The sequence below is a fragment of the Pogona vitticeps genome, chromosome 3 (genome assembly GCF_051106095.1).
Source record: "Pogona vitticeps strain Pit_001003342236 chromosome 3, PviZW2.1, whole genome shotgun sequence".
NCBI classification, from domain to species: domain Eukaryota; kingdom Metazoa; phylum Chordata; class Lepidosauria; order Squamata; family Agamidae; genus Pogona; species Pogona vitticeps.
This window is the reverse complement of record NC_135785.1, coordinates 9,644,276-9,657,025: the sequence shown is the minus strand read 5'-3', so window position 1 is coordinate 9,657,025 and position 12,750 is coordinate 9,644,276. Positions and strand designations below refer to the sequence as shown.

At 40.4% G+C, this 12,750-nt stretch overlaps 1 protein-coding gene across 17 annotated transcripts in view; it reads right to left on the bottom strand.

The window, feature by feature from the left end:
* Positions 1–4,485: 4,485 nt before the first annotated feature.
* Positions 4,486–12,750, bottom strand: part of MCF2L2 (MCF.2 cell line derived transforming sequence-like 2) — a 277,556-nt gene continuing 269,291 nt past the window's right edge. For 11 of the 17 annotated variants that reach the window (XM_072996252.2, XM_078389790.1, XM_078389785.1 and 8 more), the window contains 3 exons: positions 11,576–11,688; positions 9,414–9,517; positions 5,343–7,494 (listed from right to left, as the gene is read on the bottom strand). In XM_072996252.2, coding sequence (XP_072852353.2) covers positions 7,394–7,494; positions 9,414–9,517; positions 11,576–11,688 — 318 coding nt within the window. In that variant the 3' untranslated portion in view covers positions 5,343–7,393. Of the gene's footprint in view, positions 7,495–9,413; positions 9,518–11,575; positions 11,689–12,750 lie in introns of all 17 variants that reach the window. The other 6 variants (XM_078389789.1, XM_078389791.1, XM_078389788.1 and 3 more) reach the window with 4 other exon arrangements.

Here is a 12,750-nt window from a genome sequence, read left to right as displayed (position 1 = left end):
TCTATTGGACAATCTTATATTACAGAATTTTATGGGAATCTATACTACAGAATTGTGATTTCTAGTCACATTTCTGCTACTTTGATATGTACAGTATTTCTACACTTTTGCAGCATGTTGCCTTTGGTCACATACGAGGGGTAGTAATGAGTTTTAAAGTTGTTTTGGAGTGTTGCCATATTGAAAATCTGGTACGTAATGCTGTTCAGTTGAACCCTTCTTTCAACCCTTGCATGGACACAATGTGTGAATTCTCCTGAGTCCACCTTGAACTCTGTCATAGCTCTTAGAACACTATTGAAAGGTGCTTTTTAAAAGCCTCTCGTGGATGACATTATACGGTCCGGTGGGCCAGATAGGCAGGGCATTAAATAAATAAATAAATAAATAAATAAATAAATAAATAGATAAATAGATAAATAATTAAATAATTAAATAATTAAATAATTAAATAAATAAATAATAATAATAATAATAATAATAATAATAATAATAATAATAATAATAATAATAATAATAATAATAATAATAATAATAATAATAATAATAATAATAATAATAATAATAATAATAATAATAATTCATATCATCAGTTCTGTATCAGTCTTTTATTGCCAAGCAGCTATTCTTCTAGGAATCATGTTTCTTGTCAAATTCAAGTACCAGATTCAAGGCAGACCTAAGAGTGAGAGAAAAATTAAGCTTGTCCACTCCTCACCCTGCAGTATTGAGTCTGCTAAGGGGTCCCCCAGCAGCAATTTACAAGTCAATAATCATATTAATTGCATTTATGCAGTTAATGTGACATCTAAGTTGGCCCTCTGTCTTTTGTGTAAAAATAACCTTCAAAGTACGCTGTAGTTTGATTTGTGCTCCTTAACAGTAATGATAATTATGATTATGATGATAGGTTTAAAAAAAATCCAACTTGCCAGCAATTTTGTAATACAGTATTTATAATTTTTTTTAAAAGGCGAAACAAAGGTTTGGTTTTACACAGTTCATAATGGTCTATTTACACAAAGTCCAGTTTTATACACACACACATATCTTGGAGTACATTCATACATTCAGTTCTGATACAAGAAAGGAGGAAAGAGAATAAAGTCATTCTCTGATTTGCCTTCTGTCTATCTTCCAGCAACCCCAAACTACAAATAACGTTACCCTCAATAGGGATAATGAATAAAAATTACACATCTCAGAAAAAGCAGCAGTTGCAGACGAAGGAATTTTAGCAGCAGTTTCAGGACAGTCTGTAGCTGCTGAAGGAAATACAAAAGGGAATGATTTAAATCTTCAGTCGGCTCGCAGTATCTTTTTAATCTCACATGTCTTTCACCATTCTTCAATATACCTTAAAACGTTCTATGGGTATGTATTTTAACACCTCAGTCAGTACAAAATAAAACCCATACTTAGTGATAGGAGATGTAACTGGGCTGGGGGGAGAGCAGTTGCGTGTTAAGTAGAACTATTCTGTGAACTCACACATATGCAACTTGTGCCCATATGTATCAATGGTAGGGCCAAACCACACATTAAAGGAAATGTGCATTTCCTGGAATTGGAACATTCTCCCTCTAGGCATAGGTTTATTTAAAGCACAATCAGACTTCCAAATGCAGCCTGTGTTTTATCTCTTGCCTATGTGTTTACCTCCTAAAACAAAGGCCAGCTAAAGAGCAAAATGTGAAGTAACTTGGTGCCAGATATTTTTTATTACTCTAGGGAGCACCTCATTTAATGACGTGCTAACCCTATCAGTTTGGCCAATAGGGACCACAGTAAAGAATGGCTGGTTGCTTACCTGTAAGCGTGGTTTTTTGAGTCGTCATTAGTGAACGTGCACTCGAGGGCATGTTTGTATATGTGACCACAAAGAAGAAACAGATTTTCTTGCCATGTTGTGATTGTAACTCTCTTCTCTTACATGATGGAACGAGTCAATAGAAATTTCAGACTTGAAGCTGGTTCTGTATGTATGTACTCTCGAGAAATCCTAGAAATTTCCAGCTCATGTAGAAGAACTTGCTACTGGGAGAGCTTTCTCTTTGCAACATGATTTTGGTTTCTTAGGAGGAACGAATTGTTGGCTGCCAAAGGAGGCAGGAAGGGAAGCCTGGGCTCCTATCCAGACCGGAAGCTGGCAATGGAGGACAACCTGGTGGTTGCTTGTGAGTAGGGCAGCTGGTCAGGGGTGGTGGGGGAGGAAACATGTGGTGCCTGTGGCACCATATGTATGGATCCGGATAAACTTAAAGCACTACGAAGCATTTTGTGGCCATTTTGAGTATCATCCCATTGTAGGGCTACATGAATGAAGGATAACCTATAGTATAGCCTTCATGCCTTTGAAATGGACCCTGCATGTCCATGGCTAAAGACACAGGCAGCTAACAACTAGGGCAAGGAATGGGGGCACCCCATCTTTCAGGTCCGCAACCTGCTCCTTTGTAAAGGTTTCCTTGAATGTACAAAACTTGAAAACAACCCCTTTAAGAAAGCCGGTCAAACAACCACTCTACAGAGTTGCTTTTTCCAAAAAGAGGATAATTATATATACGTATTACCTCGGGGCTAGGCAGAAGGTAGAATGACAGGGGCTGGCAAGTCTCTGTGTGTTTGCAATAGATCTTCAAAGGCTCATCATGGCTGATAATCTAACAATAGCAACAATCCAAAAGTCTCTTTCCACCCCGCCCCCCAGCAAACATTTTGTTGCTGCCAAACTACACATTATGGAAACTGGGGTAAATTTCGTGGACTCATGAGCTTGGTTGAGGTACCAATGACAAATCATGGGCTAAGAAGGTGACCAGAAGTTCCTTATTTCTTAGCAAATTTTCCCATGGCTAAACCATTACTTTATACCCTCTTGTTTAGGCATGCAAGCCTCTAGCCAAAAGGCAGCTACTACCATCCTACACTCTGCCCCCATACGTCGGTTTAAAGCTAAAAATCATATATATATATTTTAATACAAATTAATTTATATGAGAATTCCCACTGGGCAAACACTTATTTTTTATTATATATCTTTAAAACAGGAATGGTACCACAAGATTAAGATCATCCATCTTCCCTGCTTTGTAAAGGCCAGCCTTGTCCTGGGAAGCGGGGAAGCGATGTGTTCCTCCCTCCCACAACAAAACTGCTTGTAAAATAATGAAGCTTTGTATACAGGGTTACCTTGCGCTGAGTTTTTATTCCAAATATGGATGATTATTCATTCGGATCTTATGTTTCTGTGTTCAGGACTGGCTTTTTGATGCCTGAGGCGGTGTAGCAAAGGGCACTCTACCCCACCTCAAGCCAAGGTGCATAACAATCAAGTGACTTTTTGGCACATGGTCTCACAAAAGAACTCTTCCCATTCTCAGCACTAACGATACAAGACATTAAATAACAAACAATGTGATGGGTTTTTGAGACAACTCAAATCTCCTCCTTGACGTAACAATGCCTACTAGCAGGGAGGTTCTATTTGTGGCTCTCTCTCTTTTTTTGCCATGCTGGCAAAACTTCAACACATGTAGGAAATTACTTAGGACTTGTTTTTTTTAATTACTTATTTTCTGGAATGTGGCAATCCTTCATTTTTATAATAGTGTTATAAAAATCTGCCAGAACATTTTAATTCAGCTCCTGATCCAGCCGAAACTATTTATACAATGAGTTCCATGCAACCTGCAGCACATCAAAAGATGCGTACCTCTTGTTCAAGCAGACTGAGATGACGTGAATAGCACCAGGAAAAAAAAATCCCCTAGCTACTACACAAAAAACTCCCATGTTTAGCCAGAAGCAGGGAGATCCTTTTTTTTCCATTTAACACATCTCAATATTTTATTTATTTTTATTTATTTAATTTATATCCCGCCTATCTGAATCACATAGGACCACTCTATGTCCTGATAGTCACATAAAGTTTGTGTAACTTGCCATGGCTAATTGCAGCTCATTGAAACACTGACAGGGCACACATCAGTTGTGCAACTATGCATATAACCAATTATGCAACCAAGACATGCCCTGGCATCGTGTCTATTAGATGTAATTAGCTGCAGAAATTCAGTCAAATTTTATGTTAACACCGATAGGATTCTGGCCGTTGTCTTCTGGAACATTGCAAAAGGATTTTAGACATTTTGAAAATGACCCCATATTCTTTGTTCCTCTTTCATATAAACACACACCCAAAGAGGCTATGGAAGTGATTAAGAGTAATAAATTACGATTGTCAGAAAGAAACATTTGTCCGCACAGTTAGTTTGACTGTATCTGGGGAATCCCATAGCAAATGAACTGGTTGAAATCAAGAACAATGGAGCAAGAAATAGCACCATGAAATTGTTTGGAGACCCCCTTGAAATCTTCCTAATGTAGCTGGATTTGTATGAATCTATTAAACTTCCTAAGAGAGTCAAACCTGTCTATAATTCTGTTCTCAACACAGATCTCCTACATAGGGAAAAGGAAGCAACATGGGATTATATAGGATTTAAGGTAAGTTTAAAAAAAAGAATTCGTCAAGATAGCAAACTTGCACACATTTGGCCCACAGCAAGAGGGCTCAGGAATATTGAACTGCTGCAGTTATGAGAAATGAACAATGTAATATGGCTTCATAGAGCACTGCAGAAAGTATGCAAAGACCATCATTTGCTGGCAGTTTGAAAATCTCTCTCTGCTTCAATAAAAAATCAAGTTTCTTATGTCCAGGTTCCTTGTATTCCAGTCTACGAACAAAGGACCAGAAACTAGGAAGACACTTCAGTGAAGTTTCCAATAATTTGAAGGTACGATACGTTGCGAAAACCCCTTCCACAGGATTAACCACAATGTTGGCTGAGCATCAATTGATTAAATGTGGTCGTTTGCCTAAATGTGTGAAATGAGCCATTCTTTGGCTCAGGTTCACCCCCAATGGCTAGGATAGCTCAGTGGTTTAGGTATCTGGCTACAGAACCAGAGTTTGGGAGTTTGATTCCCTACTGTGCCTCCTTGACAGAGGCTGTACTTGATCCATAGGGTCCCTTCCAGATTGGCAGTTATGATGATGAACTATTCTAAGATGAAGTGGAAGCATGCATATACCCATCTACCTGCAGCTGTTGCTACTTTGGCCCTTTAAAACGGGACAGTTGCAACGACAGCAGCTGCAAATCTCAGTATAATCTGCATTTTCAGCCTACTGTTTCCATGAAAATGTGAACATGCGTCCATTGAACACCTGTAGAGAATGTCATGCTGGTGCTGTATGTGTGACCCTGCTATCCGAGGGTCTGAGGAATACCTTTGTAGAAGTGCACGATGTAGATACTAGACTCAGAAGGCTGTGGATTTAGATTTTTTTCTCCCGGCTAGCTGTGGAAGAATCATGGGTCAAAATCCTTTGGGGAATTTTAACATGCACAACGAAAGGAGTGCAAACAGCTGAACACCTCACCCAATAGTACACCCACTTGTGTAACTTTACTTGCATCTGTGGAAAACCTTAACAAGGTACTAGCTCTTGTCTCCTGGAGCTGAAGCATACAGTCAGCATTTTTGGCTGACGTGTTGGAATTTAGACTACTTTTCTTCTCCTCTTTAATTCTATATTGGTGGGGGATTCAGCAACAGACAATAGGAATGTGTTAGCCATGTAGTTCAGCTCTTAGTTTAATTTTTCCCTTTATAAAACAGAATGAAGTATGGACTTCTTCACAAGAAAAATGGACTGTTACCGACTCTGCCTACTATATCCATTTTATAAATATTTATTATGCATAAATATCGGTAAAAGACTAGAAAATTCAAATTAGAATTGTCATATTGACTGGGTTTCTGGGGAAATGGCCAATGATTGGATCCATAGCAGTGTCAGGTAAATCAGTATCTTTGCAAAGTTCTCTCGATATCACATTTCAATGAATTCTCAGTTGTGGCCAAAGTGTGGCCAGGCTTAGCCCAGCTGTCCAGTAACCCAAGCAGTTAATGGGTATGGCCAACCAGGTAGCATACGCTCTAAGCATACGATCCCAAGAACCCTTGAACTACTGAAGAGTCTGGGTGGCAGCTTTCAGATTGTATAGGACATCTCTGTGGAGCCAGCAAGATGCCAAAAAGTGGCAGCAGAGTTGCATTACATGTATTCCTCGTCATTTAACACCCTTACATACAGCACTCGTTAAGTAGCCCTATTCATAGATCAATTTTCCCCCCAAACATTACACTACTAGCAGCTTTATGGGATCTTTCTTTCCCGTTTACCATCACAAAGTCATCATGCAGAATACCTTTATATATTTCACCCCTCCATTGCCAGGGAACTTACAAGTGCCTCCTATTCTGCAAACCTGTCATTATACAGATAAAGTCTTTCTTAAAATATGGCAGCATGGCACTAAACGAATATGACCTTATTACATCCTTCTCAGCAATAAATCCATTTGGAAGTACCTAAACATATTGCAGGCATTATACAGGGAGACATTAAATACTGAACTGGGGGAGCAGGGAGCAAAGAGATGCTGCATCTGGTTCTAGACCCAGCATATGGTGATGCCCCAGCACGCATTCAGCTCAAATGAAAAATGCCAACTGGCAGCATCAGACAGAATTGTCAGCACCAAATGCAAAGGAATTGGTCCCCTCAGTTATATACGAGGAGGGAGGCACCATCTTGAACCTGAAAACATACCCCAGAACTGGGTAGCCGTGGGGCAGTTTTCCCCTACATCATCTATACTTAAAAGACGCCCATCTGTCCAATGGCCCCAATGCACCCTACAGAAAGAAGATCAAAACTATGTCACTCCCTTCCCTGTTGTACAAAGGCAACGTGGTTGGCTCAGGTTCAGCAACTGCATCTTCTTGACCATCACCCAACCTACTTCTGTTGGTCTCACTGTTTGTGATTGTCCTGAGATAATCAATGGATCTGGCCATGGAAAACAAGGAGAGACTAAGCAGCAGGTCAAATAGATGAAAAAAAATCTGAGGTGGTTTCTGCCATAGAATATTATCAGGGGGATCCAGAGTTCTGTCTTGAAATAAATCCAGCATTCACTGAACATGGTCGCAAGTTTGAGGGCATAGTAACCTTTCACTGCCTTTAGCCTAATTTAGGCAAGATCCTTTTCAATTATTTTTTTTAAAAATGCAGTGTACAAAAGGATACTGTCGATGCATTTGCCAAATACTAGGACAGCTTTCAAGTTTAAATTATCCTCCCACTTTCCTAACTTTTCAAGTAGTGTGGGCTCTGCTGTTGTTTTTAAACTGTTGTTGTGGTTAAATGCCGTTGATTTTCACCAATTTCTGAAGTTCAAAGCTTATGGGAAAGGCGATTTTGGTCCAACATCCACCAGTAAACAGAGAAGGAAATCGAGTCCTGAGGGGGTGTTCAGCTCCCAGCTTTCTGTTCAGCTGTTAGGTTTCTAGCCAGTTCACTCGCCTTGATTTCAGAGTTTGTGGAGGCAGTCCCGTAGGTCCCATGGTACATGTCTGAAAGAAGAACGCAGCTGTATCAATAACAAGGGACTTACTGGTGCAGAGATATCGGGAAATGCCCGGGCATGAATACATTCCACAAAACCATTTGCCACCCATCAAATGATGACATATTTATTACATTTTTATGCTGCTCGGGGTGGGGGAACCAAGGTGGGTCTAAATTTGTAGTAGATTCTCCTAGAGGTGACTCATGGTCTCGGGGTTCCAAATACTGCTTCACTCCACAATTGGGGATTAAGTTGCCCTCCTCTCTTTGAGGGCATCTGACTAGGAACTCTGAATTTTTTTACACTGAACAAATACCACAATCTAATTTGTTCAATGGGGGAAGAAAAAAGGACTCATAAAACATGGATCAAGATACAGTGAATAGGAACGAACGAAACCACCCTTGGCTGGTAGCTCCAGAAAGCTCCTAGATGTGTCCAAAGAGGGGGCAAAAAGGAAGTGAAGAGCATTAGAGGGGTGAACAGGCAACGGGGGACAGGAGGGCTTCTAATGATCTCCTGATCTTTCAGCTCTAGAAAGTTCCAAAGATTGCGCATGCACAGAAGCAAACTCATAGTGTGCATTCACGGAGACCATGTAGAAGAATGGTTATTTCCCTTCATTACTGCAGCAGTACTGCAGTTTTGGAACGCTCTCTACTTAGAGGCCTCATCTGAACGGTGGCTTCATCTAAATGCCAAACGAAGCTACCCATTCAGAAGCACTTGGGGCCCAGTGAGTTGAATTACAAGTTTTACTTTCATATTTGTTAACCTGCACAAAATATTCCAAATGGTTTCGAAGTCATTTCCTTGATTGTACCCCATCCAAAGACTTTAAGATGTAGAGTAGGAGAGAAATCTTTTAATTAATTAAATACAGAAAGTATTTGTTTTAAAAGCCTTTAGAGAAGGAACCTCTATGTTTTACAGTCTGGAAGGCAGGAATCTGACATATCCCATTTAAATTTAACTGGGGGGGGGAAGTCTGATGAAGTGGGCTTGTCCATGAAAGTTCATATTAAAAAAAAATTAAAAGTTAGTCTTTAAGCTGCCACCATGTTTTTCTCTTTTAAACTTTTTTTTTATTTTGTTTTTAGAAAAAAAAGTATACTAGTTTGGAACTGGATAAACCCCAATAAGTATTTTGTTTTTATAAAAAAAAAGTATACTAGTTTGGAACTGGATAAACCCCAATAAGCCGTGAAATTCGCATGGATGAGATGGGGAGAGCCACAGGATTGCTATAAACATAAAAGGAATGGAAGGGAAACCATGTATGTTGCCATGGATTCCCTGGAGGAAAGATGGGTAAATAAATGTAACTAAGCTTGCCCCAGCTCCTGCCAACCTAGCAGTTCGAAAGCATGTAAATGCAAGTAGATGAATAGGTACCACCTCTGTGGGAAAGTCATGGTGTTCCGTGTCTAAGTCACACTGGCCATGTGACCACGGAAGATTGTCTTCGGACAAAACGCTGGCTCTACGGCTTGGAAACGGGGATGAACACCACGCCCTGGAGTCGGACACAACTGGACTAAATGTCAAGGGGAACCTTTACCTTTACCCAAGTAAGATATATGAAGGCTGGATGAGAGCCAGTGGGGGTAGTGGTTAGAAGGATGAACTGCAACCTTAGGAGTTTCAGTACCGAGTCCCCTCTGAGTTATAAAAGAAGAGCGAATAATATCGCTTGTGTCGACTGACACTGTTCCGGGACTACCAGGCTGCACCCTCTCTATGTTGACTGTATCTTTCTAAATGAATTGAAATGATAAACCCTTCATAGGATCTGAATTATTTTTCTTCTTCTTCCCCTTCACAAAGAAGGCGAACTCATGAGGGTGATGTGGAATTTCCTGCAGTTCAGGAACGGAGTAAAAGTGTCGAAAGAATAGGTCGAAATGGGGACAATGTTGTTACCGGCATAGCTGATTCTGTAGATGGTGTTGGTATCCCCCTCTGCTGGCTGTAACAGGCTGGAAGGGACCCAATCCGTTTTCTCAGAAACCAGCTTCTTCACTAACCTGAAGTTTCAAAGGAAATGTAATTAATGGCCTCGTCCTCATTTATGCTGCTGGTCCTGGGACCGTCAAGGAAATCTAGCATTTCTGGTGTACAGAGAATTGCATGATATATGAAAAGTCTCTCTTTATTTAGCTTTGATTTGATTTGTATACTGCCCCTTTAGTGCAAAGCACTATTCAGCCTATGCTATGTCATTTCCTGTTGCAACAATGCTTGTTTTTATATACAGGAGCAGCAAGGTGAGACCACACACATTTCATGAAACCACTGCTCCATCCTTATTCCCATCAAGTTCCTTGGAAGGAGGAGGGCTTTTTATTTATTTACTTACTTATTTATTTATTTATTTATTTATTTATTTATTTATTTATTTATTTATTTATTTATTTATTTATTTATTGCAATGTTACATGTACATAGTTTGAAGTTTCCCTGTCTCCTGCTTTGTCGAACTACCCCTATACTGCAGGTAACGAAAAATGAAGAACAGCAACAGCCTTGTAATTAATAATAATAATAATAATTGCATGCCATTTAGTTGATTTTGACTTACAGTGACCTTTTTCAGGGCTTTCCAGGTAGAGGATACTTAGAAGTGGTTTCTCCTTCCCTTCTTCAGGGGTGCCCTGGGACTGTGCAGCTGGCCCAAGGCTCCACAGACTGGCTCCATGGACAGGAGGCAAAGTGAGGAATCAAAGTCCCAAGGTCTGACTCTGCAGCCGGATACTTAAACCACTGAGGTATCTAGCCAGCTGCCTCTTAATTAACATTCTCAATTAAACACATAGGAAATAGTCCACTTTTTTTGTTTCTAGTAATACGTATTTGTTATTGTAAATAACTGTTTGAACAAACTGCCGGGCTGAAACTAGTGCTGGATTCTCCTCCGGGGTTGGGGGAGAGCAGCGATGATGAGGACTTGGATGTGCAAGAAAAATGAGGAAAAGCACAAGGGTAATACTGCAGAGCAGGACACACTTATCCTTCATAGATAAGGTGCTACTGGCATGAGGATGAGGAACATGATATACAGCAGTGACTTGGATTTGGGTTATGCCAATTTTGAATGGGACGCAGAATGGATCATTGAGTCAAACCTTTAACAACATACACGGCATCTGGAAACTATTTGTATCTGCATTGAGACAACAGCCTGCCTGCTTTTGCGAAGAAGCTTCCCGGAACAGGAAATGCCAGTGTGCCTAGGACAAGGGGATAAAGGGGCTGGTTTTGCTCCCCCCTTTTCCAGCTGTTCTTCATTCAAACACAGCAGTCCCAGTAAGGCTGCAACCACACTGGCAAATATTACCGGATTTGCTGCAGAAGCAGAACGGATGGATTCAAACTTTTAAAAACTGAACACAGGATGCAAAGGCCAATGTGAATCAGCCTGGCCCTTTTTTTGCTTCTGGTGCAGAGTTTTTCCCCTTGTCATCGGGGGTCTTTATTAAAAAACAAGAGCAACAACAACAAAACAAATCTGGAGTGATTTGAACAATGTTTTCCCTGTGGGATAAGTTGTTTCATTCTCCAAAAGGGTGAGGGGAAAGCATGATTGTAGGTGGTATACTGGCAATGTACTAATCTGGGCTTGATCTTTTAAAGTGAGATCACCCACCTCCATGATCTTTCTCCCTAATTTTTTTTATTTAAACAACTGCTAAGTTTAGTGCTAGATTGCCTGATCACCGCATCGCTATATTAGTTTAGCACTAGATCACCTTTCCATAGACAAAAAATATATACTCATCAATGTGAAATAGAAACAACTGCAACAAACTACAACAGACTATTATGTTTCCGAGTCATGGGTATATGTGTGTGTATATTATGGAGAATGTGTGGAAAATTGTCCCCTTTTCCCTAATGCAGTTCAACGCTTTAAACAGCCCATCAGCTTTACGATGAACCACAAAAGGAGAGCCAGGAATTGGAAGAAGGTGGGAGCAAAGAAAGGGAGTGTTGCCACCAAAACAATCCACGATTTAAAAGGAAAATTATTGCCTCTTTAATTGTGTCCCGGTCTCTGTGTTGTTCTTACTAGCTGCTATACTTACCATTGTCCATCTTCACCTTCCTGTATAAACTGCACTAAATCTCCATCCTCTAGAGTAAGGGAATCTGGGAAACAGGTGTCAAAATTGCCTTCTACCCGGTAAAGACTGGATCCCTAAAATGAATGAAACAAAGCCGCACATGCGGTTATTGTGGAAAGGAAGGACATGAACACAGCCAGGGATAGGAAGAAGAAGGCACCCCATCACTGTGCTTCAGACAAATAAAATAATAAACACATCTCGAAAAGCAACACTTTTTGTGTGCTGTTTCAATATCTAACTTTCCTGATTTCCTGTGTTCTAGGAAATTTCAAAAAAAATGTGGAATTTAGTAATAAAGTAAAAGGCTGAGCTTTCAGTGGTTTTTTTTCCAAAGCAAGTCTATGTAACCCCCCCCCCCCCCAAAGTTTATCACCTACATATTTTCAGGCTGCTATCCTATTTCCTGCAACCTAAGAATAAGCCCCACTTGACCACAGTTGGATTTACTTTTAAGTAATCGTGGACAGAATTACACTGCACACCTTATCTTCATTGACTTCTGTATTCATTTTCTAAAAATCCTAAACTGTTTCTCCAAAAGCCAGTGAACCTCACTACATAGAATTCATGTTGGTGGATGAAAAGGTTCTCATCTGGTGGCAGCTCTGTGAGGCTAAACCGTCAAAAGAAGGTCATCCAAAGGGATGGTGTATGCCATACCAGAGATGGCCTCGCTTGACCACATCCCTCTCCGATGTAAAGAAGGTAGAGGGTCTACTGAGTGAGGCACACACCCCACACCCCAAAAGTGGTCCATGAGCTGCCTTTGACTGTGAGTAATGGTAGGGTCAGCCCTGGAGGAATGCAAAGGAAGGCTTCTCTAGAAGCTGTTAAGGAGAGAGATGCCACATATGACACACAATACAGTATGAAAACCTTAAGCCAGTGGCCCTCAACCTTGGGCCTCCAGATGTTCTTGAACTACAACTCCCAGAAGCCTTCACCACCACCTCTGCAGGCCAGGATTTCTGGGAGTTGAAGTCCAAGAACATCTGGAAGCCCAAGGTTGGGGACCACTGCCCTAAGGTGTGTAGGCTTTATTTATATTTATTTATTTATTTATTTGATTTATATCCCGCTCATCTGGTATATTTATACCACTCTTTAGGTTAGAAAATATGTGTTTGCTTTTA